At 41.2% G+C, this 24,901-nt stretch overlaps 1 protein-coding gene across 4 annotated transcripts; it reads left to right on the forward strand.

The window, feature by feature from the left end:
• The first annotated feature begins 4,305 nt into the window (after positions 1-4,305).
• Positions 4,306-24,578, forward strand: TNFRSF8 (TNF receptor superfamily member 8). Of its 4 annotated transcripts, XM_042051356.1 has the most exons (12): positions 4,306-6,066; positions 7,792-8,001; positions 13,463-13,553; positions 15,603-15,728; positions 16,404-16,559; positions 16,662-16,755; positions 17,192-17,475; positions 17,678-17,788; positions 18,333-18,380; positions 19,502-19,527; positions 20,972-21,179; positions 22,336-24,578. In XM_042051356.1, the coding sequence occupies exons 2-12, from the start codon at positions 7,930-7,932 to the stop codon at positions 22,578-22,580; spliced, it is 1,461 nt and encodes a 486-aa protein (XP_041907290.1). In that variant the 5' UTR covers positions 4,306-6,066; positions 7,792-7,929; the 3' UTR covers positions 22,581-24,578. The 4 variants fall into 4 exon arrangements, with proteins under 4 accessions (XP_041907290.1, XP_041907292.1, XP_041907291.1 ...); XM_042051358.1 differs by lacking the exons at positions 4,306-6,066; positions 22,336-24,578 and adding an exon at positions 22,190-22,325 and having other exon boundaries at positions 7,353-8,001; XM_042051355.1 differs by lacking the exon at positions 4,306-6,066 and having other exon boundaries at positions 7,362-8,001.
• Positions 24,579-24,901: the final 323 nt, after the last annotated feature.

Genomic DNA, 24,901 nt, shown 5'->3' on the forward strand with positions numbered 1-24,901 from the left:
ACTGAGTAACCAGCAGTTTAGCATTAACTCTGAATGCCAGGGTGAGGAATTGGCCTGTGAAGGGCCTGGCTCAGTGGAGTGACACAAATATGTTTATTTCCAAATAAAACATGACATGTAATTTTCTAGTGCCTTAAACTTGAGTTCCTCAATAATTCAGTAAAAATTTTAAAAATACAGTTTATTCTCAGTGCAATGTGTGTAGCTACAGAGTTTATTACATCAGAGTAACTTTGAATGTGAAAAAACATGTTTAAGTAAAATGAGGTTTTATTAGTCAATGAGCTAGATAATGCCTTAAAATGTTTGCAAATTTTGCTTGCCTCTGCTTTTCCAAGTTTTCTGGAGATAAACCAAATAAGCATTTTAGAATTTTTAAATTGTACCAAACCAAAAATACTTCACATAGTGTGATTTGTTTGAACTTTATAGACTGATCTTATTTTCCCTGTCTGAAAACAATAAAACGGATGTTTTATTTTGCTTTGAATTTTCTGAAACAGAAATTCCTGCCTCGCACATATTTCTGGGAGCTAACTTGAGAGAATGAATTTGGTTTGTGCAGCTTCTTGGCATTCACTGTTACTTGTATATCAAATACATTATTTATTAAATCAAATGCATGAATAGACTTTTTTAGACAAGGACAGGAATATTGCAAGTTTATGAAATCTTAATGTAAGACTTGGAATGAAAAATGAAAAGCATTACTTTTAGCTTGACTTTAGCTGTGGGTTATGTATCTGTAGGGTAAAGTGAGTGATTTTGGTCACATAATTTCCATTATTGGAAATACTAATTTTAAAATAAACTAATCCAGTGACTATAGAACACCAGGTGCCAAATATTATACCAAACAGGGCAAATTCAACATTTTTACTCCCTTGCCTTCAAACCCAAAACATAAGACATCATAAACCTTTCCTTAATTTATCCTGAAATAAATTACAGCAAGCCTGTTCCACTCTATAAACAGAGAAAAGTTAATGCTATAGATTCAGTCAGTAACCTACATTAGACCTCTCTTGTGGATGCAGGTTGGAACAAATGTAAAATTCAAAATGTCTCTTGATAGGTGGGAATACATTCAGTCTTTCACGCTTGTGAAAACATCGGAGGTCTGATTATGACTCTTTCTCCACTAGAAACAGGTGAAAGAAGTTGGTGATGCTGCCCCTGCTCACTGAAGTTTTTCTCTTTTTGTGTTGGTTCTCGCCTGTGTGGTCCTGCCTTCATTTGCAAGCTCAAACAGACTGAAAATGCTCCTGTTTGTGGAGCCTCTCTTTTAAATTCATGTCCCCTCCCCACCTCTCCACTGCATGGCATCTGGAGTAGTGCAAGTCCAGACCTGCCCAGGTGGCCTTTCAGCCACGTGCTGTGAGGAGCATTTTGAGTGTGGATACAGGAATGTTTTGCACTGTAATAACAAGGTTTTGCACAGTGGCTTTGTCCTGCAGCATGTTACACAGTCCCGGATAACACACACACCCTTCCATGCAGGAGAGCGGACTGAGATGTCACTGGGGGGTACATTGTAAAGGAGCACACCTACTTACTGCTTGAAAACTTGCATTTCAGCCACTGTTAAAGCTGCTTCTGCACTTGGACAGTGGACTCTGTGCTGGAGCCAGTGCTGGGATCTACATTTCCAGGGAAGACAGAGGATGGGGGTGGTGTGTGTGGGTTGTCAGGATTGTGGCTTAGCAACACACAAATGTTTTGAGGCCAAGGGTTTCCTAAGCCTCAAAATAATACAAACACTGGACTTGATTGTGTAGGCACAGAATTCTGGGATAGCTTGTCTGCTATTCCTGGTGGTAGGCTTGACCTGGATTTGTATTTTTTACCATTTCTAGCACTTAGGAACAATGCTGGTTTAGTCTCGGCAGCTGTTTATCCTGTTAATGGCTGGCTCTGTGTGTACTCATGTCAGTTCTCTTCTGTCTGATATTTTGGTGGTAAAGCTGGTGGTTTAGTTCCTCTTTCTGACTGTATTGCATGTATATAATACTGATTCATGAGATGGGAAATCCAGCTTTGCTTAATTAGACAAATTAGATGCAGTAAATGATGCATTTGTGATTGGTTTGAACAGAGCAATGTAGTTCGGCTGTTAAAACACAGCTCCCACCTACTTCTCAGTACCAGTGTTAGATGGCCTTTTGTGTTTGTTCCCCTTCTCTTGTTAAGGTAGTTTTTGTGATGTCTCAGGATCAGGTGTTTCTTGCTGTCAGTACATTGTAAGAATTAATATCAAGAGTTTTGAATGAATGTAGTGCTGATTTATGCGTTCTGTTTTGTTATCAGCACATCAAGCAGTGACTGTCCCCAGAACTCCCAGGTGAAACAGCTGCATGTGGCTTGAACTTGCTTTTTGAATCATTTGCAAACTTTGATTTTGGGGGCTTTCACCTCTTTGGAACTTGTGTTTTCAAAGCCCATAAGAATTTGTTTTCAGAGTTTCTTAAATTTGAAAACACAAGAGAAGTTCTATTCCTTCTCTTTGGAGTCAAGCCCCTCAATTTCACCAGCTCCCCGGATAATGGCTGACCAAAAGTAAGGACTTGTTTTTCTCCCTTCTGTTAGTTTCTGCAGAGCAAAACTTCCAGGAGGAGGAAAACAACACCCGAAATTGTTAGGGCTGAGATGCTCAGCTAGTCAAAGAAAATAAATTTTACAGTCTTTGGAAAAACTGCATACTGAAAATCTTCCCATTTGATTCTTTCACAAAAATTATTTAATATTTCCCAAGTTTCTTTTGTTCATTTCATTCTTTGTCCGCAAAGGAAAGCTCATCTGGCTTCTGTTATTAGTTAAGCTTTAAAACTCAGCTTTTACATGAGGCAAACCAGAGTATCAAGAAAGGGTATGAGTTACCCAAAAGGTCTGTGGCACTGTGGGGAACTAATAAGTCCCACTTCTGTGTTTCAACCACCTGGCCAGGTCTTCCCCAAACTTTTTTATTTTCAATTGGGGTTAAAATGTACAGAATTGGAACTCTTGGTGCTTTTTCAAATTGCTTTACCAAGAGCTTTTTCTATGGAAAATGACCATGTGTAACTATACCACTCTTCCAGAAGCTGTAGTCAAAATTACAGAAAGTACAGACATGGTGTGATCTCTCATCTAAGGTCATTTCTCTCTCCCTCCCTCTCCCTCTCTGTCTTTCCCAGCCTGTGGGCACAGTAATTCTGTGATATGGTTTTGGTTTCTTTCATGGAAGCCACAGTTTTCTTGAGTTCTCTGAGTTCACTGTCAGCTCTTCTCATTTTTCAGTCTGACTCAAGATGTACTTTAGTTTTGAAGCTACTATGGGGTAGTAAAAGACATTTTATACAGATTTTCTTTTTGTTACATTAGTTATTTTATCACTTTATGTAAGGCAGTAGTACTAGTTGAAGTAATGAAAACAAAGGTATAAGATTTTGTTATCCACATAAAATATATCTAAATGACATGAAAATTACCATAAAATATAAATAAATATAAATATATCTATAAATAAATAAAATATATCTAAATTACATGTAAAACGACCTGTAAAATGTAACTGGAAATTAAGACGTTATCTTTGTTATTAACACAGTAACCTTTTTTTTCCTGATGGTAACTAGTTTTAAGCCATTGCTACATTTTCACAAGTGTGCAACAAAAGCTTTAAACCATCTTCCTTGTTGATCACAATGAACAAATATACCAAGGTAAATTGCTGAATCAAGACAGCTCTCAGATCATGTTTCCAAGAGCACCTGCAGTGTATTTAATGGATTGAAGTGACATAATTAAATGGATTCACAAATATTTAATAATAAGAATGAGAAGTGTATGTACCAGTAAATAAATACCAGTACCAGAGTGGCATAGAGGGAGAGAATTTTGCCAGTCTGTGGCATAAATGAGGTTTTATTTCTTCTTCCATGTGTGATTTCAAATACTGTGTCAGCTACAACCAGTTCAAACCCTGATGACTGGCTGTGTGATGTATCTCAGTGAGATCCCGTGGCACCAGTGTTGCTCTCCCTCCTGTCTGTCCTCTTTGGGCTACAGAAAGATTTCCTGAGAAGTTCAGTATGTTGGCTTTTCTTACAATGCCTAAAATCATCGGGATCCTGTGTGTTGTTACCACAGGATAATGTCACTATCCAGGAGCTCTCCAACGGCTAAAATGCATAAATAGATCAAGAAAGGCAGCAAGAAAGTAATTCTTGGTTTTCTACCTCTCTTCATTTCTTGCTTTCCTTATTTTAACCATGAGATTCTCTGTATTTTTCATTGCGAGAAATGCCTTCATTTCTCTTCTCTTTTTTATTTTGTACCCCAAGGTATGCAGCATGTATCTCAACCAGCCCTGTTTTTGGTGCTCCTCAGGTTCCTTGTGAAGTTTCAAGCTCTGGTGTTGTTTCATCCAGCTAATGAACAAGAATTTGGTGATTTTTTTGTCAGCATACTGCAATGCTCTTGATGCCTTTTCACTGGTCCTAAAAGTATGAGCCAGATACAGTTAGGTGATGAAAAGGGGTTACCTTTATGAGGATCCTTACAATGCACAAAATGCTAGATGGAAAGTGCCAAAGATGCACACATAACATAAAGCAGATACAATTTTTATATGTTTAGCAAATTAACATAACTGACAAGAATCCCCAATTAGAGACATAGGTGATGAGGTAATTCCTCCCTGGTTCTACCCTTTTCTGAAACCCTTCACCCTCTTAGATAGGAACTAAACTTTGTTTCTGAAAATGTGTCTCGAAGAGGTGGTTTCAACCTTGGCTCCCAGAGAGCCTAACCTTGGACCCCCAGGGCTTGGAGCTGCTAGGGAATTTATTTTGTCTTTCTGTCTAATAGAGTGGGTAAAATGGTAGCTACGAATACAATAATAGGCTACAGAGCTACAAATATATATGTAAAGAATATAGAGAATGTATAAAGGCAAAAATCAATTTGGCATTACTCTGAATAGTAACACTAACAGGCACTGAAATACAGATTTTAGACAAGGTATTTTAACGTATCCTTTAAAATTTCATGGTCTCTTTTATCTGTCTGACAGAAGTTTAGAGGTTACACTTCTCATGAAAAAGCCATGGTAAAAGTACAACCTGAGACTAAAATCAATTACTTCAAAATTAGAAAATATCATGAGTATGTTTGCTTGAGCACATGTGTACCAATGCTCCTTCTGTAGTATTCAGTTTCTGCTTCCTTTGCTAGGCCCTTACTGTTAGAGCACAGTGAATAGACACTGCTGAAGGGATGTTTTGGGCACGTGGTGGAGACTTTCCCTCGTGGCTTAGTTGGGTCTCTGGATTCTCTTGCTCCCGGCATTTGAACAACCCCTGACTTACAGGACATTCTCTGAATTAGTTAAAATAGAAAATGTGAAGAAGGCTTGTCTGAGGGCATTGCTACGTTTAACACCTAAAGCAAAAAGTGATCCAGACGTCAGAGACAGATATGTGTAATCAAATAAACATTATAAATAATAACAGCATGCTCACAGGGGCCTCCCCTTTTTTTTTCTGACAGACATTGTCCTTCGATGGAAGATCAGAGAATCAGTGGTTGGTTGTTTGCTTCTATTTGTTCTGTGGGGTTTTTTTTCATATTAACATAGGGGATTATTTTCTAGGAAATAGAGCCACCACATAGAGTACAGTAGCGTGGGTTTGTTATAAAATGGAGGTGCTTCTTCCAGTTACTGATAGGGCTTCTTTTGGAAAACCCCTTTTGTTGTATTTGAAATCAAAACACACAAAGTCTGAAATAATGCATTCACTTGGGAATGCATACAGGCTGTGATACTCCTGTGTAACAACCTCTCCACCCTCTTTATTGATGTTGCTTTTATTACACACTTGTAATAACACTTTGTCATGTAACAGCCTTTCTGAAAAGCCAGCAGCAACAATAAGCACTTTCCACTTCCTATCCTTTTAAACATCTAGTTCAATCAAGAAAGAACTTAAGAAGTTCCAGGAAGAATGGCAGCTGGGAACCCTGGTTTCACTTTGGATGTATGAGTGGATTTTTTCTTCTGAGGAGCACCCTGGAGCCTTTCTCTCAGTGGGTCCACGAGCAACATGTCCCTTTATCCAAGTCGTCTTGTAAAACTGTAAAAACTTAATGACATTGCCTTCTCAGACAAATTTGATTGAAGTTATCCAACAGCTTAAAAAATTACCAATACCATTCATTAAAAAGGAACTAATATATGTATAATATATAAAAAATGCTCAGTACGCTCGTTTCAGTCTTACTTTCTCTGGAAAATGGGCCAGAAAACTCTCCCTGGTGCCAGTTCTGGGAAAGTCTTTCACACACAGATTTTTGTACTCACATAAGTAATGTTTGCATCAGATACTTTGACTTCAGCAGTGTAACTCAAACCTTCCAGGCTCTCTCTGATGTTGGTGCCTGTCCTTTTGCTAGAAAAGCTTGGATAGGACCTGATCAGAGAAAAAAAACACAGAGGGGAGGGAAAAAAGACAAACAGAGCTCATCAGTTGCCCTGACTACTATGCCATTTGAAACTGTGTTAATAAATTGGGAGGATTGCCTAATGGCATATTATTACAGAAGATTAAGTTGTTTTCTAGCCTATTATTTAGTTAGGAAAATCAAGAATGTAATAATCTGACATTGAAATACTCAGTTGTCTCTAGACCCATAAGGCATACCTACCCCGAGAGCTTCTACAGCTAAGAGAGCTTAGAATCTGAGCAGCACCCTAGCAGAGCGAAGAGAGATTTGCTCTGTGTCACATACACCATGTGCAGTGTGCTGAAAATGCCTGGGGCTTATACGATGGCATTCTGGAGAAAGAAACTGAGGTAGCTAAAATGTTGCAGCTGTGAGTTGAAGATATTTACACAGGGTCCCTGTGGAATGCTCATCTTTGGTGGTTGTGATGGCACTGAGGTGGCTGTGGATCTTTAGTAAAATAATCATTTATCCGACTTTCAATATTTTTTCATTTCTTTTGTTATTGTTGATAAGGGTGAGAAGCAAAGAAAACACAACCCAGAGGTGTGAGAATTCAAATTGTCATTATTTTCCTGTATACCTCAGAGGGTTTTCAAGGCACTTTGCCCTTTTTGAAGTGGCTAACCTTCACTTTTGACAAACTTCTAGGGCAGATAAGGAAGCTTCACGACACCTTCAACCAACTGAAGTATTTCCAGGCATCAGAACAAAAACCATCCTGAGTAACCAGTGAAAGTAGTGAAATTATGCGTAGCAGTCCTAAGGATGATTATCATCAACAGGAATTAGTTTGTCTTGGGACTGGAGGAAAGGGAAGGTTTCTCAAGGGGAAGGTCTGTAGTATGTTGGTGTTTTAAGTGGCAATGTGTAAAGCTTCAATCTTAGTGGAGTCACCCTGGTTGATTCTGAGTCTTCACCCACTCATCCAAACAGTAGTAAAATGACTGTACTGAAAGAATTAGTGTTTCTTACTGGGAACTTTCTTGAGGCTTGGTTGAAACTCTTGAAAAAGTGACGGCTGGACGGGGCAGGGCTTGGATGTGTGCCTGGCCAAGGCATTGGCGTGGTGAAGTGCTCTCTGAGGGCAGCCCAGATGACTCAGGAGCCTGTGCATAGCCAGCCGTGTGCCTTGGGTGACAACCTTGATTCTCACAACTGACTGGCACTGGGACTAGACATTGAAGCAGTTTTGTTTTGTTCTATTTTTACTTTTCTCTTTTGGGGCAGCCCCCCTCCCCCTTCCTTCCAAATTGTTTTCTCAACTCAGTTGAGTCTCAAAGCCTGTCTCCTGCTTGTCTTGAACAGCTGGAATGGGTGTGGACTGAATGAACAGGCAAGGAGCATGACTTGGTGGGACCCTGGAAGAATCTCAGCTACCAGAAGGAACAAACTGTCTGTCTCACCTGTGACGCTGGGAGCCAGGGACATTTAACACCACCTCAGATGGCTGCCTGTAGCCTGCCTCTGGGACTGTGGCTCCTGCTGTTTCTCCAGGACATCCAAACAGCCCCACAGGTAAGACAGGGGGACACCAGGATCCTGCAGCTCCTCAGGATGCAGGAGCTTCGTGAGGTCTAGGGGCACCTGGGGCTGCAGGGCCATCCTGCCCTGCAGCTGGCTGTTGGGGTGGGTGTCCACAGAAGCAGGGTTTGTGCAACACAGGGGGATAAAGGTGGTGAGCAGAGCTCTCAGGAGATAAAGGTATATAGCCAGGAGAGTTTGCCCTCTCTGAGATCTTTAAAGGCAGGAGCATGGGATATGAGCTATGATCTGCATCTTGTTGGCACTGCTAGAGCTGCTGCAGCTCCAGGCACACCACAGCTGGGGAGTGAGGAAAGGTTTGATAGGGGTGGGGGGCTTTTGTTTTTGTCTGCATGCTCGGTGACAGGCACATTCCTTGCAGAGCTTGGTTCAGAGGGCTGCTGCCCACTCTTCTGATGCAAGTCAGGAGGCACAAATTGAAAGGTGTAGAGGCTAAACAATAACAGACCTTCCTCTTTACACCCCCCACCCTACTGACACTGACTTCCTCATGAATCCACTATTATTTCTGAATCAAAAATCACTTTAAGTAGACACAGCCCACTAGCTGCACTCAGCTGATTCTGTAGATGCACACCAGCTCCCCATTCCAATTGTACCAGCTCTTGTGGGTTTGCTTCCACCCCCATACTGCCACTTACACCCTCCTCCTGTGGATCACATGGCAGTGAGCCCTCAGTACCTGGCATAAATCCAGGTGATTTCCCTGACTGACACTTGGAAGTACACATTAAAAAAAAAAAAAGGTCAGGCACAGAGACTCTGCACAGGTAAAGTCAAGTAGGTGAGTAATTGCATGGAGTGTTGGATCGGAAATGAGCCCTTACAGTGGAAATACAAGCATATATTAGCCTAAGACACCTGTCTATACACTGTAACTGAAAAATCCAGCACATCACTTGGGCTGCTGGATTGTTTTAAAAGACACTGACTACAGTTAGATCTTTGAAAATAACCAAGTCCTGTACCCTCTTCATAGACATTTGAAAAAGATATTCTTGGTTCTTTTGGAAAGAGTAGGAGTTTGCTCTTGTGTCTTTAGTCGTAAATTCCCCTCCCACATTGCAAGTTTGCTTTACTTTCCCCAGGCTATCTGTCCTGCCACTGTCTCCTTCCTGAAATACAGAGGCATAAGTATTCTATGGGTTTGAAGCCTGTAATCCTTGCTCACCAGAGGAATATTTGGGAGGGCATTCAGATAAGTTTGTCCAGTGTGCTGAATGCAGACTGCTTTAAGAGGAAAGCCAGCAGAAAATAAAGGATGATATTTTTTCTCTTTGACATCACTTTTGGTGGTTTGTTCACAAAATGAAAGGGACAGAGAGAAAATTTGGTTTTCTGATACTCACTGTCAATATTCAGACTCACCATAAAATTATCAGTTACCTGGAATAAATACACAGACCTCGTGGGGATAAGCAGCTGGCTTTGCACTGTCCTTCTGCATTGCCTCTCTTACAGCAATACTTGCTCTTACTGCTAGTGGAGTACAAGTGATACTGTCTAATGTGAGCAAGTCACTGCTTACTGGTCATATTTTTAAACCATGTTCCATCTTACCTTAGTTCACAGTTTGGGTTTTGTTTCTTTTTATATTCAGAGAACTCTCACTTGTTGGTAATGTCTTTACTATCAAGCAAATGAAGCTTGACTATTGAAGCTGTAGATTATCAGCTTTTTCTATACTGTCAGAATTTGGATAGAAGTTTGACAGACAGTTAACTGTTTTGCTGCAGTATTAGTCAGTTCTAGAATAGCCACTGCTGGTAGATTTTTTTTTTACGGTAATATGCTTTCTTCCTGACTTACAGCTCATTTGTAGCAAGCTGATTTCTTACTCTGCCTCACAATCACTTTTTCTCTATGAGTTCAAAAGACCATAAATAAATGAGTCAAACCTTGTCCTGACTGAATTGCAGAGTAGCCCACTGAATTCAGCACCACCTTTACAAATGCAATTAAATTGGAATAGCAAACATTTTTGTAGAAATAAGGAAAGTGAGAAGAGCTATAAAAAGCCTGTTTTTAAAACAAATTCTCTCAAGTAAGCGTTGAAAAACCCAAATACTTCTGACCTACATGTTTGCTTTATTTAATTGGTTCTTGATCTGCAATGCATTTAGAAAAGAAAAAAATAGTTGACCTTCTGGGTCACTGAAAGCTCTAAACCACTGCATCCCTGTGCATCCTGTCACAGAGCAGTCCAAGCAGGACAGGCATTGTGGTCTTTCCTTTCACAAGATGCATTGCAGCTCCTGCTAAATCCAAAACCTTTATTTGAAGAGAGAGACAGAGAGAAGGATAAAGGCCTACTGTCCACCACAGCCAGACGTCTTACTCCAACGTCTGTGATCTTCCTTGAATATTAAAGGGGTTTTTTACAATATACGTTAACAAACAGAAGTCTAAGTTCTAATGACAGTAGCAGATGTTATTGGGATAAAACTGGTATTTCTTCATTGACCCCTTAGAGAACGATGGGAACCAACCTTCCTGCCGAGTTAAAAGCAGAACTTTGCATCATTGTGTTGCTGTTACAAGTCACAGTAGGAGTCAGACAGCTTTAGGATTTAGAGGGAAAAAGATGACAAGAATGGGGTATGGTGACTGATGCTGAGTATTGACATGAACGTTATTTATCACTGAAAGGATCTATACTAATTTTTATACTCATGAAACAGCTCTACTGAACAGATGGTGACTTACAGATATTTTGCAGATACTTACAGATAGAAGTGGTGGGGCCTTCAAGAAGGTGGTTTTTACTCATAGACATCCTGCCATGATTTGTTAAAATGAATTCCTTTCACAGAAGAACACCTTGGGTTTGGCTCAGTAACAGTACTGGTGGCTACAAAGCTGTGCTTGTAGTTGGACACGTGACAGCAGCATTTGTTGAGGAGTCATGAATGATATGTGTAATGTAGGTGGCTGTATGCAGAGCTGCCCTCCCGTGGAAAGGGGAAAAATAAGGTTGAGTACTCTCTCATATGTGTATCTGCATAATTTGTTTAGTATGTAGGCCTAGTTCATGCAGTGATTTATCACTGCACTACCATCAAGTCAAATTCATAATCAGAATGTGCACTACTGTAACCAGGAGCAGAATCTAATACTAAACTCCTGATGTTCATGTTCTTGGCAAGGTAATTTTTTAAAAAGCTGTTATCTCACATTTTTACACAGACACTATTCCTTTATTTAAACCCCAAAACAGACAATTAAATAAGCTGTAAGCTTATGTGCTGCATAAGTAATTCAATAATTCAAGGGTTCATGTCGGCGATTGAATGATGTACCCAGACCGGCAGGGAATCTGAATAGTTTATTCAAAGGAATGAGCTGGTGTTATACATTTTTGCAAGGCACAGTATTTCCTTATATGACGTGACCTATTCTGTGTTGCCACATCAGCAGCACACTTCCTTCTATGGGATGATCACTCTCTGTTACCTGTCCATCAGCTCCTGGCAGGCTCCTCTCCATAAGGGTCTGCCGTGTGACACTTCCTCCCCCCAGGGTCCAGTGGAGACAAGCTTCTGTGTGCCGCCATGTGCTCCTTTGTGCTGCCATGTGCCTCTGCAGGCAGGTCTTACAGCTCACAACCCAATTCTACCTTATAATTCCCCATAGGTTCACACCGTTGTTTAAAATTCAGCTTCATTTGCAGCCAGAGTTGGTTGCCCAGGAGAACCAGGAAGAGAATATCAGGTATTTGTGGTGATTTCCCACAGCTCTTGCAGAGAAACTAATCCAGGCTGACTTAGCTATAGCCAGGATGCTATTGTTTCTTAAATTTTTTTTATAAAACCAGTTCACTGAGTAACTCACAACTGACCTTTTGTGTGGTGACTGGTCATTTCCTGTTGTTCTGTTTAGGCTTGGAGTGTCTGCCTGGCCAGGGTACCCCTGCACACAGGTGTGAGGAGATACCACTTCCTTTTCCTCCAGTCTAGGGCTTCCTCCTCAGAACAGGAGAACAGCGGGTGCACCTTTGTAAATGTGGTTTGAGTCAGGCTGAGCAGGCAGAAACACCTGCTCTTGCCCCTACAGTCAGCTACAAAATGTGCTTGTTGGGAAGCCCAGGGATTATAGTGCAGAGATGTGTCGGAGTTCTCAGTTCTGTTACTGGACCTTGACGAAATGTAATGGCTTCAATGTGTTTCTATTTCTTGTTCTTCTGTTAATTTCTTCCTTGACTGAAAGTTCCTGTTTTCTGATGGAAGTTAAATAATTTCTGTGTTTTGTGTATATTAAACAGGAGAACAGGCCATGAAAAGAGTTAGGTAGTGAGATTCTGCACAGTGCACAAAGGCAGCAGGCAACAGCAAGTATTATTTCAAAGACCAGTGGGAAATTCATTGGCAGAAAGTGAGATGTAGAGTTTCTGAAATATTTAATTGCTCTACCAGTATCATGTGGGAAAATCTCTGGGGAATCTACTTATCGATTCTTTACCAGAAAAAAATCACTGTTCATGCCTTCTACTAAATACTGAAAATGAAATTCAGATAACATTTTTAGGGGATTCTTAAGGGAGATGCCAAATTCAAAAATCAGATTTTCTCATCAGAACACTTGTAGCACTGTAATTTCCCAGAGCATGTAGTGGTCCAGCCATACAAAAACAAAGTCTTATTATGTGCTTCTTGTTACAAGTTGTAGCTGGGTCTCATTTTCTTAGCTAATATCAGAACTATTTTATGGTGGTGTTTTTTAACTAAACAAATATTGGTTATGTAGTGATGAAAGGTTATTTCTGGAAATCTTCACTCACAACAGAAGTGGGATCAATTATTTGAATAAGGGCTTCATCGTGTGAGTATTTGCAGCATTCTTTTCAAGGCAAAATCCTCTTGTAGGATTTGTCCCTAAATTACAAGTAAAATAATTTATTGGCTTATAATAGACACTAAGTTTGCTAAATTCAAACATTATGACTGCATAAATAACAGAAAACTTGTATACTGCAAACAGGAATGACCTCTGTGGATTACACCAAATCTATGTAGATTTAGATGATGCAGAGTATGGTATCACCTCTTACTCCAGTGCACACAGAGCTGGAAATCTGTTACAGATGTAAGGGATTTTGTTCCTTTCCTTTAAAAATCCTTTGGATTTAATCCTTTAATCCAAAATTAACATGAAACAATTTTAGGACAGTGATTTTTATGCTTTTTAAAAATTTGCTAACTGAAACAATTTTAGGACAGTGATTTTTATGCTTTTTAAAAATTTGCTAACTGCTGTAATGTTTCTAAAGGAAATGCAGTCAATAATTTAGTTGCTTTGGGGATATTTGAATTTTCAAAAAACTGTGGGCTTTTCCTTACCATCTGCAACTGCCATTGCTTGAGACAGGCATTGGGACCTGCTCTAGAACAGAATTAGTTGTTTTCTAATTGTATCTTTTGTATCTTTCAATTTCTAGACATCATTAACCCCACCTCATCCCTGTGGTACACTTGAGAATTGGTTCTATGATGAAATTTCACAAAGCTGCTGTTACCGGTGTCCCTCAGGTATGTTTATAATTCAGTCAAATTTACATGGAGCCCTTCTGTCCTGGGGTGATGTTACGAAGCCGCTTTATCCCTTACCCGCCCGCTGAATGCCCAAGGTGGGCCCGGGGGCGGGGCCGGAGCCGCGGGGCCCGACGGCTCGGGGGCTCCGGGGTCTCGGCAGGGCCTGGGAGGGGGTGCGCCGGGAGCGCTGTGCTGCTTTTTGGGTTTCTTTTGTGTTCCGGCTAGCAGGAAAAAGGTTCTGTTGGTTTTTTTCTTGTTCTTTTTCCCTTTCCTTCCCCTTGCCCCACTGCCTTCCTTCCCTCCCTCCTCGCCGGTCCGGGCAGCCTGCGGGGGGCAGCCCCGGCTGGTCCCAGCCCGTGTGTCTGTTCCCCCTCCGGGAATTTGTTGTATTTTGAGTTGGCTCCCCCCCCCCCACCCCCCCGTTCTACTCTGTTTTGTTTGGTGTTAATAAACAGTTTGGTTTTTCCCACTTTCACTTTCTGTGAGCCACTTGTCTTACTGGTGGAGGAAAAGGGGAGGGCCTTTTCCCTTCGGAGGAGACACTCATTCCGGAGTGTTTCCTCCTGAAGTTTTGTCTCCAAAACCGAGACACCTTTTCATAGAGACAGTAGGAACCCTGTGTATCTGCAGACTTTTATTTTGTCCCTGAAGGAAAGGGCAATTTCATGAATCACTGTCTAATGTGGCTCCAGATGTGAATGTCTTCTCTGTCCTGCTCCTGTGTAGTCTACACGCAAGCCAGATAGCGTGATAGGATTTATATGGGGTTTTATCACTTCACTTGACACTGAAGCAGCCAGGTCAAAGAATTCATTTCAAACTTGCCTCTGGGTGTGAATTAGCACAGTGAAATTAGGCTAAATGAGTCTCTTCTCAGAGATAAAAAATATAAAATGAAGATACAGAAAATCTGACGTTATTCTCATAGTCACAACAGTTTAGAAAGTGTCTCACATGAGGGAGGGAACAGGCCCTTGTCCGAAGAGACTAGAAGCTGGGTGTGACTCAGAGGCACATGAGGTCAGCACCAGGAAATACCTTGATGAGACAAGAGTTCTGGAAATGTCTGAAGCTGCCCCTATTGGCCAAAAACCCCTCAGTGGGTGGGCGTTTTGTGGTACTTCACCACCATCTGTATCTTCTTACAGAAATCTCTTTCATTTTTCTTAAAGGAAATTTCTGACCTGTATTTGTGTTCTGATGATACAGAGGGCTTTAGTGTTTGATTGCCAGCATTTGCATCCAGTTCCATCGGGGTTCCCACTGGGACATCCTGTACTGCTGGCCACACCACTAGAGTCCTTCAGAAGTTGTATATGTAAACCAGAGCAAGGGATGGAGAAAATGGTCCCATAAAAGAAAAAGTGGGTGGGGATGTGACTCTGACAGTCCCAAGAAAAGCTCTTTTCTTCTTCAAAACCATACTTTGCCAAAGCTCCCATCATGAGGGATGTCACAGTGAGGTTGGGTGAGAAGCAGAGATCTGATTTACACCAGGCTGCAACGAGCCACCAGTATCCATCAGTTCACCTTTGCTGATTCTTTATCACTGCATCCTCATGTCAGTGCTGAACTCCTCCACAATAACAGTTATGAGAATCCTTTTTCATCTTAATCATCCATCACTCCTTCAAGCAATAACCTGTTCATATCTGCTACTAACTCAGCTGCTCACTGTGGAGAAAGACGAGCTTTTCTAAAAGTCCTTTTAATCAAAGGAAGGAAAGAAGGAAACATGAAACCCACTTCCCTGGGAACTTAGTAATGGCAGGACAACGGCCCTCATGGGGACTTGGTTGTCTTTACTGTCAGCAAATGACTTTCCATCTGCCCATTCCAAAGCAGTCCCTTCCAGCTGGGATTATGTCCTGGCCCTGTACCTTAACACTTGAATGGGAAAGGCAAAAATGTCCTAGAGAAACCAAATGACTAAGAGAAGACTGTGGTAATGTGTCTAACAGGTAAACAAGCAGACAAGAACATTTCAGGATGGTTTTCTGCCATTCTGGATAGGTATCTTGCATATTTTGCTCTTTTTTTCTCCAGGCTATGTTAAAAAGAAAGCATGTCCTCAGGATCCAGGTGAAGACTGCATGACATGTGGACCTGATCAATATGTGAACAATGCATTCCAAAAGCCAAGATGCGATGCCTGTGTGTCATGCTCAAAAGGTTTGCTTTTCCCCACACATACCTCACAGTTATATTCTCTGCCTTTATATTTTATTTACACTTAATAAAATTTGTATTTTATTCATTTAGGATTTCCACAGCAAAATTATCCGTCCTTGGTTACTGAGTTAGACAGCAGAATGTTACCTTGCACATAATCTATGTTACTTCCTGTGTGACCTGGGAGTACCTAAAAATTCGCTCCTCCAATGCTATCCCAGCCTGGTTTCTGCTTTCTGTCTTATATTACAAGCCATTATCTACAGGCTTCTCTAATTATTCATGACTTAAATTACCATCATATGGCTTTAAATTGAAAGAGGGCAGATTTAGATTAGATACTAGGAAGAAGTACCTCCCCTGTGAGGGTGGTGAGGCCCTGAGACAGCTTGCTCAGAGAAGCTGTGGCTGCCCCATCCCTGGAAGTGTTCAAGGCCAGGCTGGACAGGGCTTGGAGCACCCTGGGATAGTGGAAAGTGTCTCTGCCCATGGCAGGGGGTGGAATGAGATGAGTGTTAAGCTCATCTTCAACCCAAACCAGTCAGTGATCATGAAGAGGGACAGCACATTTTTCTGCTTCCTGAGCCTTAAAACTGGTGTTGCTCAGCTTTGGCCCTGCCTTACATTTCCCTTGCAAGGTGATCCTTTGTCACTGCATCTGTTTCTTGCCCACAGAACCTGACCTTGTGGAGAAGCAGCCCTGCTCCTTCAATTCCAGTCGTGTGTGCGAGTGCCGGCCAGGCCTGTTCTGCCGAACGAACGTTACGAACACCTGCACACGGTGCCAGCACCACTCTGCTTGCAAGCCTGGGTTTGGAGTCAAAATCAGGGGTAGGACTTCCTACCTGTCCAGCTTACCTTTCCTGGTCCTGGCCGTAGGCCTGGACCTGATGCATTTTACTTGGTCAGTCCTCAGTCATTATTTTTATTCAGGCACCTCAACAAATGATGTCACTTGTGAGGAGTGCCCTCCCGGGACCTTCTCTGATCAGAACTCCAGCACTGACATCTGCAAACCCCACACAAAGTAAGTCTGTGCTTCTTTAATGGGACTGACTAATTAATTGAAATTAATAAAGGATGAAATAGGATATGTCACTTCTGGCGCAAAGTATACAAATTCATCTTAGAAGCAAGGGAATCACTTTGGGCTCATGTGCAGAGGTTAGAAGGCCTCTCTTTGTACCTGTTGCACAGGTCTGGACTGGAGGAACAAGGGAAGGAAGGAATCCTACTTGCCTCATTTTTAGTTAGTAAGTACAGTGGAATTGCACACCTGTGTGAGTAGCAGCTTTGCATCCAGGCCAAGAATTAATGCCACAGGGGTGAGAAGAAGGTTAATGTTTTTTACACTGAAAGCAATAATTGCAGGTGGTACAAAAATGACCAAGGGGATGTTTGTCACATGGAAAACACTTGTACATTGTACCACAGCAGTGATACATGTTCTTTTTCATTCCCAGCTGTGCCAAGTTGAACAAAGTAATACTAAGGAAAGGAAATGCCACACATGATCAAGTTTGCCTGGACCAGTTGCCCACCTACCTCATGCCAAGCACTTTGTCCATGAGATTCAGCAATGAAACAAATAACTCTGACCTGAGGAGGTTTAAGGAGAACCTGGTGACCTCTGCTAGTGGTGACCTTTTAAGTGTCACAACAACTGAAAATCCCGATTCAACTCCGGAGGAGAAAGCTCAGGCTGGCATTTCTCCCACCTCAGCCAAGGGGGAGATGACAACAGGAGGTAACAAAGAACATTTATTCTCTCTAGCACTTTCTATTTGGAAGTATCTTTGGTAAACACAATTTTTATGTAGGAACTTCCTGCAAATCCCCTCTGACTTGTGAAATGATGTCTATGGTCCTATGTTCAAACACATAGATCTGTTCAGCGTTTCCCCTCTGCCTTTTCTCAGCCTGTCCTGTGCTCCCTCTCTGTGCTGTAGGTGTAGTGCTTTGGGCAGTGGTTCTCTCTGTGACAGTGCTTCTTGGGGGCATGCTGATATTTTGGAAATGGAAGGTTTGCAGGAAGCGGATCCTCGTCCTCAGAAGAAAGCGTGAGTTTTTCAAGCTGTAACACGTGATGTGCTGTTTGATCTGCCAGCATATGCCAAATGGGAACTCAAATACGGGGATATTTGTGGAGGTCATTGGGGAAGAGAATGTTCTCTACAGGCCAGATAAGAGTTGAAGGCAAGCTGCTCATGCAGGATGTTGGAGAACATGAAAGATGGAAGCAGCTGGGAATTTATGGAGGCAGGTGGGAAGGCAACCTACAAGTGGGGAAAGGGTAAACAGCTGCTTCTTCTCTCAGCACAGACACTAGTATTAAATTATACCTGAAGTGTTGTGTGAATAGGTTTCGGTTCTGGGAATAGGATTGGGCTTTGAGCATGAGAGGAAGGGTGATTTTTGCTGACACTGACTCCCCATACCTTTGCCTAGAGTTAATGTGGGGTGTGCCTGCAAAACCACATTCCCTCTTTTATAGAAAGCAGGACGTGCACGTTGTAGGTTGGTTGTAGATGTGGCTGTGGTGAAGCTGTTGGAGCCTGCAGGCTTCATGGTGAGTTTGACTAAATGAAAGGTTTCTTTTATCAGCTCACCTGCATTCGGTCATCGTACACAAATATGCGCTCAAATCTCAAGGTGAGTGACTGATGGGCCAGCAGTGTCATCCTTATGTCTGAAGAATAAGTGGATAGCTTAACGTGAGATTTTATTTTATAGAATTTTAATTTAAAAAGTGGAAGTTTCTCATGTCACATGTATGTCTCTGCTGCCACCTGCACAGGCAGGGGACACGCTGGATGTGACCAGATGCCACCAGATGGCACTCTGTTCCCATGGTGGCTGAAGAGCTGGGTGATGTGTCACTGCTGGAAAACATCCGATTGATTGCGGGACAGTCAAATATGGGAGACGTGTTCAGAAAAAGAGCCTGTCCAGATCCCATAAGTGCAAGCATTTTGCCCATTTAGCTGATCCCCTCTCAGCAATTCCACTTCCACTGACGGATCTATTCTCTGTTGTGTCAGATTCTCCTAATCACCACACAGCAGAGCTTTTTATACTCATTTGTTCAGGAATACAGTTTAAAGTCTCTTTGCAGCTTAATTTTCTCAAAATGGATTTTTTTTCTCCCTTGCTTGCCTTACACAATAGAAACTGTTACTGTGTAGCATTACAGAGCTGATGCTCTGAAAATAAAGGTGATTGCAAATCAGGGTGAAATTAGACAGTAGGTCTGAGTCCACCTACCTTCATGATGCTACAGAATGTTGTACACTCCCTCCTTCTCACCTCTTCTTTCTCCAGTGTTCCCTGGGATCGTTAATGAAACTATGCATAAAATCCCACCCCTTAATAATCATCTGCCCGTATGATGAACTGACCTAACTTGTTAATCCAGTAGAAAATTATTAACATTTTTTCACTTTTTTTCTTTTTAATGAGCTTGTCTTGTGCTTACCTAGACAGTTTCATCTCTTCAATTTTTCATAAGATGAATACCAGTTGTGGTGTGGGGAGAGTGATGCAAAAGGCTTTGGGGACAGCAGGATCTCACAGTCTTGGCAGCAACCTGTTGCTTGTTCCCCTCAGGAGTGTCATTTTAGTGTGCCCTTAGTTTTAAGAAAACCATCGTGCATGTGGGGCGGGCAGTGGAGTGGTTTAGGAAGTACATTGCTATGTGATCTTTCAGAGCTTATATTAACATTCTTGTGATTGTGCAAGGTTTCTTCTGATAATATTTTTACTTTCCATTGCAGGTTCTGATCTAGTGAACAAATGTGCAGTAAGTGTGAACAATATTCCAAAACAGATCACTTTCCATACCAAAGTAAATAATGTTATTTTCAAACGTCCTGTCCAAAAAGTGCCAGCATTTTAGTTTGGACTTCCCTCTATAATATGTAATCATTTAGGTGGGATGAGATGTATCAGGACTTGATACTTTCATGTCTTGGGCTGAGTTTAATGTGGTGTTAAATAATGTGATGCTGCCAATCTTGCATGTGAGGAGATTTGGTTTGGTGTTAAGCCATTCATGGTGCATTCCATGAGACAAGATCTGAAATCAGAGGATGAACATGCCTTTTCTTCCTTCTGGGAGAACTTTGTGTGTCAGTCCCATTTCATCTTACTGCTCCAGTCACACAGACGGGATTTGTGCTTTTCTTCTGTCTCCCTCCACATCCCTTTCCCTCTGCAGGATTTGGTGTGACTGTGATATGGGTACACAGTGGGTTTGGTTTGTCATTCCTTCAGGACATGCTCCTGGTGTTACAGTACAGTTTGCAGATGAACAGGACAAACATCAGTCAATATGGCAACAACAGAAAGCAGTTCCTCAGCTGCTGAAGTCATTACAGCTCCGTTTGATTTCCTCTCTGTCAGTGAAATTACAGCCACTTTCAACCTCTGAGTCTTCTCAGTTTATTAGGCTTGTTATCTTTAAACTGCTAAACCACTCTTTAGACTGTTCATTTCTTTTTGTTTTTAAATTTCGCTTTTAAATGTTGTGCATCTGCACACACACAAGATACTACTTTTTCCAGTCACTCTAGTTGCAATCGGTTGTCATAATTTCAGCGTGTCATTGCTAATTCCTGAATTGTGAGGAGCTTCAATTCTTGCTTCTATAGTGAGTCAGACATGAGCAAGGGTTTTAAGCTGCACATTTCAAAATCTTTGTTTTTTCTTTGCCAACCTTGTGGAAACAGAAGAACATCAGAACCACCAGAAAATTCTGATGCAGGACCTTTAGCCTCTTTTACATTTTGGTTCCTCTTTTAAAGAGCTGTTTGTAATTATTTCTTCATGTATTAGGTAGTTTGAGCTTGTTTCTTCTACCTGATGCTCTGCTGAGGCAGACATTTTGAAGTTAAATCAGTTCAGCTTCTGGCTTGTTCTATTCTTCCATAGGAGCATGATAGGTCTTTGCAAAATCTAAGAGGTAGCTAAAACATATTTTCTTCAGTGGAAATGAGGCACATTCCTGAAAATGTCATCAGAAATCTGTGAATTCAGCTTAGAAATATGGTCTTAAGTGATGCAGGAGCCTAGTTTGAAGTTCCTATACCTGTTAGGTACTTTGGAATGTTTCACTCCCTGTGACAGTGGTGCTGGGAAGTACATTCTGTTATCCCGACTGCCCCAGGAGGATTCTGTCGACCTATTGCAATGTCCAAAGTGTTTTTACACTCACCTCACTTCTGCTCTCCTGTTTGTGTTTGCAGAAGATCATACTGACCACTGAGAGTGGGCCAGAAGAGGAAGAGTTAATTGACAGAACCCTTCCTTTGGAAACCAACAATAACTTGGTATCCAGCACAGAAAAAGCACAGAGTCCTCATCGGAGCGTGACTGATGTGACACTGAGCAGTGGGAATGCCCCAGATTGCCCTGTGGATTCTCGAGTCAGAGACCACACAAATAACAGAATTGGTGAGTCTTGCTTTTTTGTCCTTTTTTCTTGTTCTTTTTTCAAATTTTCAAACATGGCACATACTGTCATTCCAAGATTACTAGTAAACTTCAAAGTGTCCAAATCTCCTAACAAAGATTGGGCTGAATCTCCAGAACTTTGACACACAAATACCTATTCATTTGAGGTAAAAACTTTCTTTTTTTCATGTTTGTCTTAGTCACTATGAATTTGACAGAAAATTTCCTTCTTTCTCCTTTTCATTCTAGAAGATGTAAATTTTACAGAAAAAACTGGAATATGTCAGCTGGAAGATGATGCTGTACTACTGGATGAGAATTGTACTTTGCTATCATTTTCTTCTCTGGGTTCATAATAATGGCTTGAAATGTGTCTCCCATATGTTCCCATAAAGTTTGACCATGGCACAGGGTGGAAGATAAAGTCAGGCAAGGAGCTTACTCATGGGGGGAGAATTGTTACCTGAGACACCATCTGCATGAGACATTCTGGCAGTGCTTCCAAACCCAGTTATGAGGTTATATGAAGGTGTTATTTTTTACATTACAAAAGCTGACCTTTCCTTACTAAATGCCCTTTCTGTTTTTACTGTGAGGGATGGATTTGGATGAATGTGATTATTTGATTTATCATATCCAAATATCTCCAAGCAATTGACCTATGGTGTCTCATGTGCAGCATCCTTCCGAATTAAGTGCAGTGATGCAAGCCATTGAAAAGGCCTTATTTATTTTTCTGTGAAGGAGTAAGACAACAAATCGGACCCAAGATTAATAAAAATTTGTAGTTTATTCTCAGCTAGAAAGAAACTAATTTCTTCGGGTCCTAAGACCCCAGAACTTCTGTACAGTGCTGATCCTTACCCAAAGGTTTCTTTTACATGGTGTTGTTTCTTGAAACAGCAGGAGCATAAACCTTGGATTCTTCATATCTAGATCCCAATTATTGTTTCTTCTAACAGATTCTTGTGAATATTTTCTGCCTTTTCTGTTTTGTCTTTCTCCTGTAGTCCCACCTCTAGCTCAGTGGGTTAATCCCATGGAAACTCAATCTACTTGATCTGAAATGCCAGAGTCCATGTTACATGAAAAAGAGCCATCTCTGGGGCAGCAGTGACTGTTCACCATGCTCAGCACTACTTTTTTCCTTCCTCAGAAAAACTCTACATCATGAAGGCTGACACTGTTATCGTGGGGTCCGTTTCAGAAGTGCCCAGTGGCAAGAACTGTGCTGGTAGAGGATGTGAAAGTAACCTTGATGCCCAGGAAAGCATGGAAGAGGAACTGGAAATGCACTACCCAGAGCAGGAAACAGAGTCCTTTCCAGGGAATGATGTAATGGTTCCTGTGGAAGAGGAGGGAAAGGAATTTCACCACCCTACCACTGCCACTGAGAAGTGATAACCCACAGAGATAGTGTGGGAAGATACAGAATCATCCAGTGTGACACTAAGGCTGAATTTATGACAAGGGAAGTAAACACACTGTGCCTTAGATTATTGGGAAACTCCTGGAAAACACTGAAACACATTCAAACAAGGAGAGATAGAACCTATTCCATCTAACAAATGAGACGATCATCCAAACTGTTGTCCTTCATAGCTCACATCAGATATTTCTCTTTCCCTGTCTCCCAGTATCATACTGAAAACAAATTTGAATCAAAGCTGCCTAATTTAGAGGACATCTAGATGTCAGCTGAAGTTTCACAGCTTGCTTTCTCAGTGTGAAGGAATGGATTGAAATCTATATGTAGTTACTTCTATTAGCTGTGAAAATTCTGGCCAGGATTCTGAGTCAAGCTTGAGACTCAGCCATGTTTCTTATGTTGTTTCTATTCCAATACTTCCAATTTTGTCATATATTTTGCAGCATGTGGTATTTTCTCAAGGCCTCACTTTTGATTGAAAATGATAATAATTTTAGTTTTCCCTAGCATAAACATAACTCTCAAGTTTGTGGACTTCATGTTTCTTGAGGAATTAGGGTCAAATGGTGCCACACAGGCTCTGAAAACAGAAGGCCATAAACCAAATTGAAATCCATTGTACTTTAGGCCATTCTTTCTATTGGTTTTGAAGTCCAATTCATTTTTTTTTGACTATGTCAAATCATCAGTAAGTGTACAAAACAGCCTCTTCTGATGGAAGCCGAACTAGCTGAACATTTGGCTATTGGATGAGCTATGGGTTTAGCCCAATGTGGAGCCTGTAAAAAGAGAAATGAAGAAAAGAAACTATTTTTCTACTGAAAAAGAGGCACAGCAGTTACTTCCTATAACATTGTTAATATCTACTTGTTTTAGAATTGTTCATAATCATCAGAGTGACACTGATTTGCATATCCTGTTTGGTGGCCAACTGGCATGTGTTATGCTGTTTTTAAATCTTTCATGCTGCTTGTTCAATAACTGTAAATGTAATAGTGCTGACTATACTTTTGCACAGGACAGTGGAAAATAAGCAATATGACAAAGCGTGTCTTAATAATCAAAAAAAGGAACCACAAAACCCATTGCTTGCCTTGTAGTTTTATCCTGCTCAGAGCGCATAACAGTGGTGCAGCTGCAGCGACTTCTGTCTTAGAGCATACAAAAGGAACACGAGGACATAAAAACACCTTCTTGGGCCAGACTGGAGTTTGAGCCAAACATTTCATCTCTGACAGTCGCAGTAAGGGATTAGTTAGGAAGACCATATCTGCTGTTTGCATTCATCATAGTTCTGCAGTGGCAGCTGGCATTGGATTAAGGATTTCAAAGAGTTTGACTCAGCCTTTATTATTCTCTCATATCACCATTAGTTTTTCTTCTCTCTTTTGAATTTCCAAGAAGAATCTGCCTCCATAAGCATCTGTGGCAACAGGTTACAGATATTGTGTACTGTGTAAAGGACTTCTAGCACTTTTAAACTGGCCTCTTTATTTCAGTGAATGTCACCAGTTCTTGTCTTACAGAAGTCAGTGAGTTGCTTTTTTTTTTTTTTGCAACTTTTGCACAAAGTTGCTTTTGTGATTCCTGATTGTATCTCAGCTTTGATTGAACTAAGCCTCCAAGACAAGTTCCCATCTTTTCATACTACTCATGTACATTTGATGCTCCACTGCCTTGGTCACTTTAGTTGACCTTTCCTATATCGACTTTAACTTCACTACATACTTCATTTTAGAGAACACCAATTTGTGAATCCACAAACTGAATAACCACATTTACCTGGCTGTGATTGTTCAGGGCTGTTCTGCAACGACTAATTGTGCATTTCCATTCTGTATATTAATTAATCTTTTTTACTGGAACAGCTTTCTAAAAGAACCATAGGCATTGCAACCTGGTGGATGTGTTATAGTTGGTTGGTTTAATAATGCTGGTAATGTCTGAATTAAAAATTACATGGATTTTAAGCCATGGTCATGCTTTTCCTGTTTGATATGTGAATGTTTCATTGTTGATAATTTCAGTACCTGTATCAGTCTCAGAAGAAATATTTTTGCAAGAAAGCCATTTGAAGCTCATGGAGCTCTTGGTGGATTAAAGTTTTTCTCAGGAGCAGGGCTAAATTTATAGTAAAGTCTGTCTGTACCATCCCGGCTGCATGTGGCACAGGAGTGACTGGTACCGTGAGTATTAGTGAATATTGGAATGCTGCAAAGGTAACTTCGTACTGTGGGGCTAAGGAGTTGGACTTCAGTGATGCAACTCAGGGTGGTCTATGAATGGGGCTGAA

This window comes from Corvus kubaryi, unplaced genomic scaffold (assembly GCF_017639235.1).
Source record: "Corvus kubaryi isolate FWS band 111438036 unplaced genomic scaffold, C.kubaryi_AGA036_p1.0 75, whole genome shotgun sequence".
Lineage (NCBI taxonomy): Eukaryota > Metazoa > Chordata > Aves > Passeriformes > Corvidae > Corvus > Corvus kubaryi.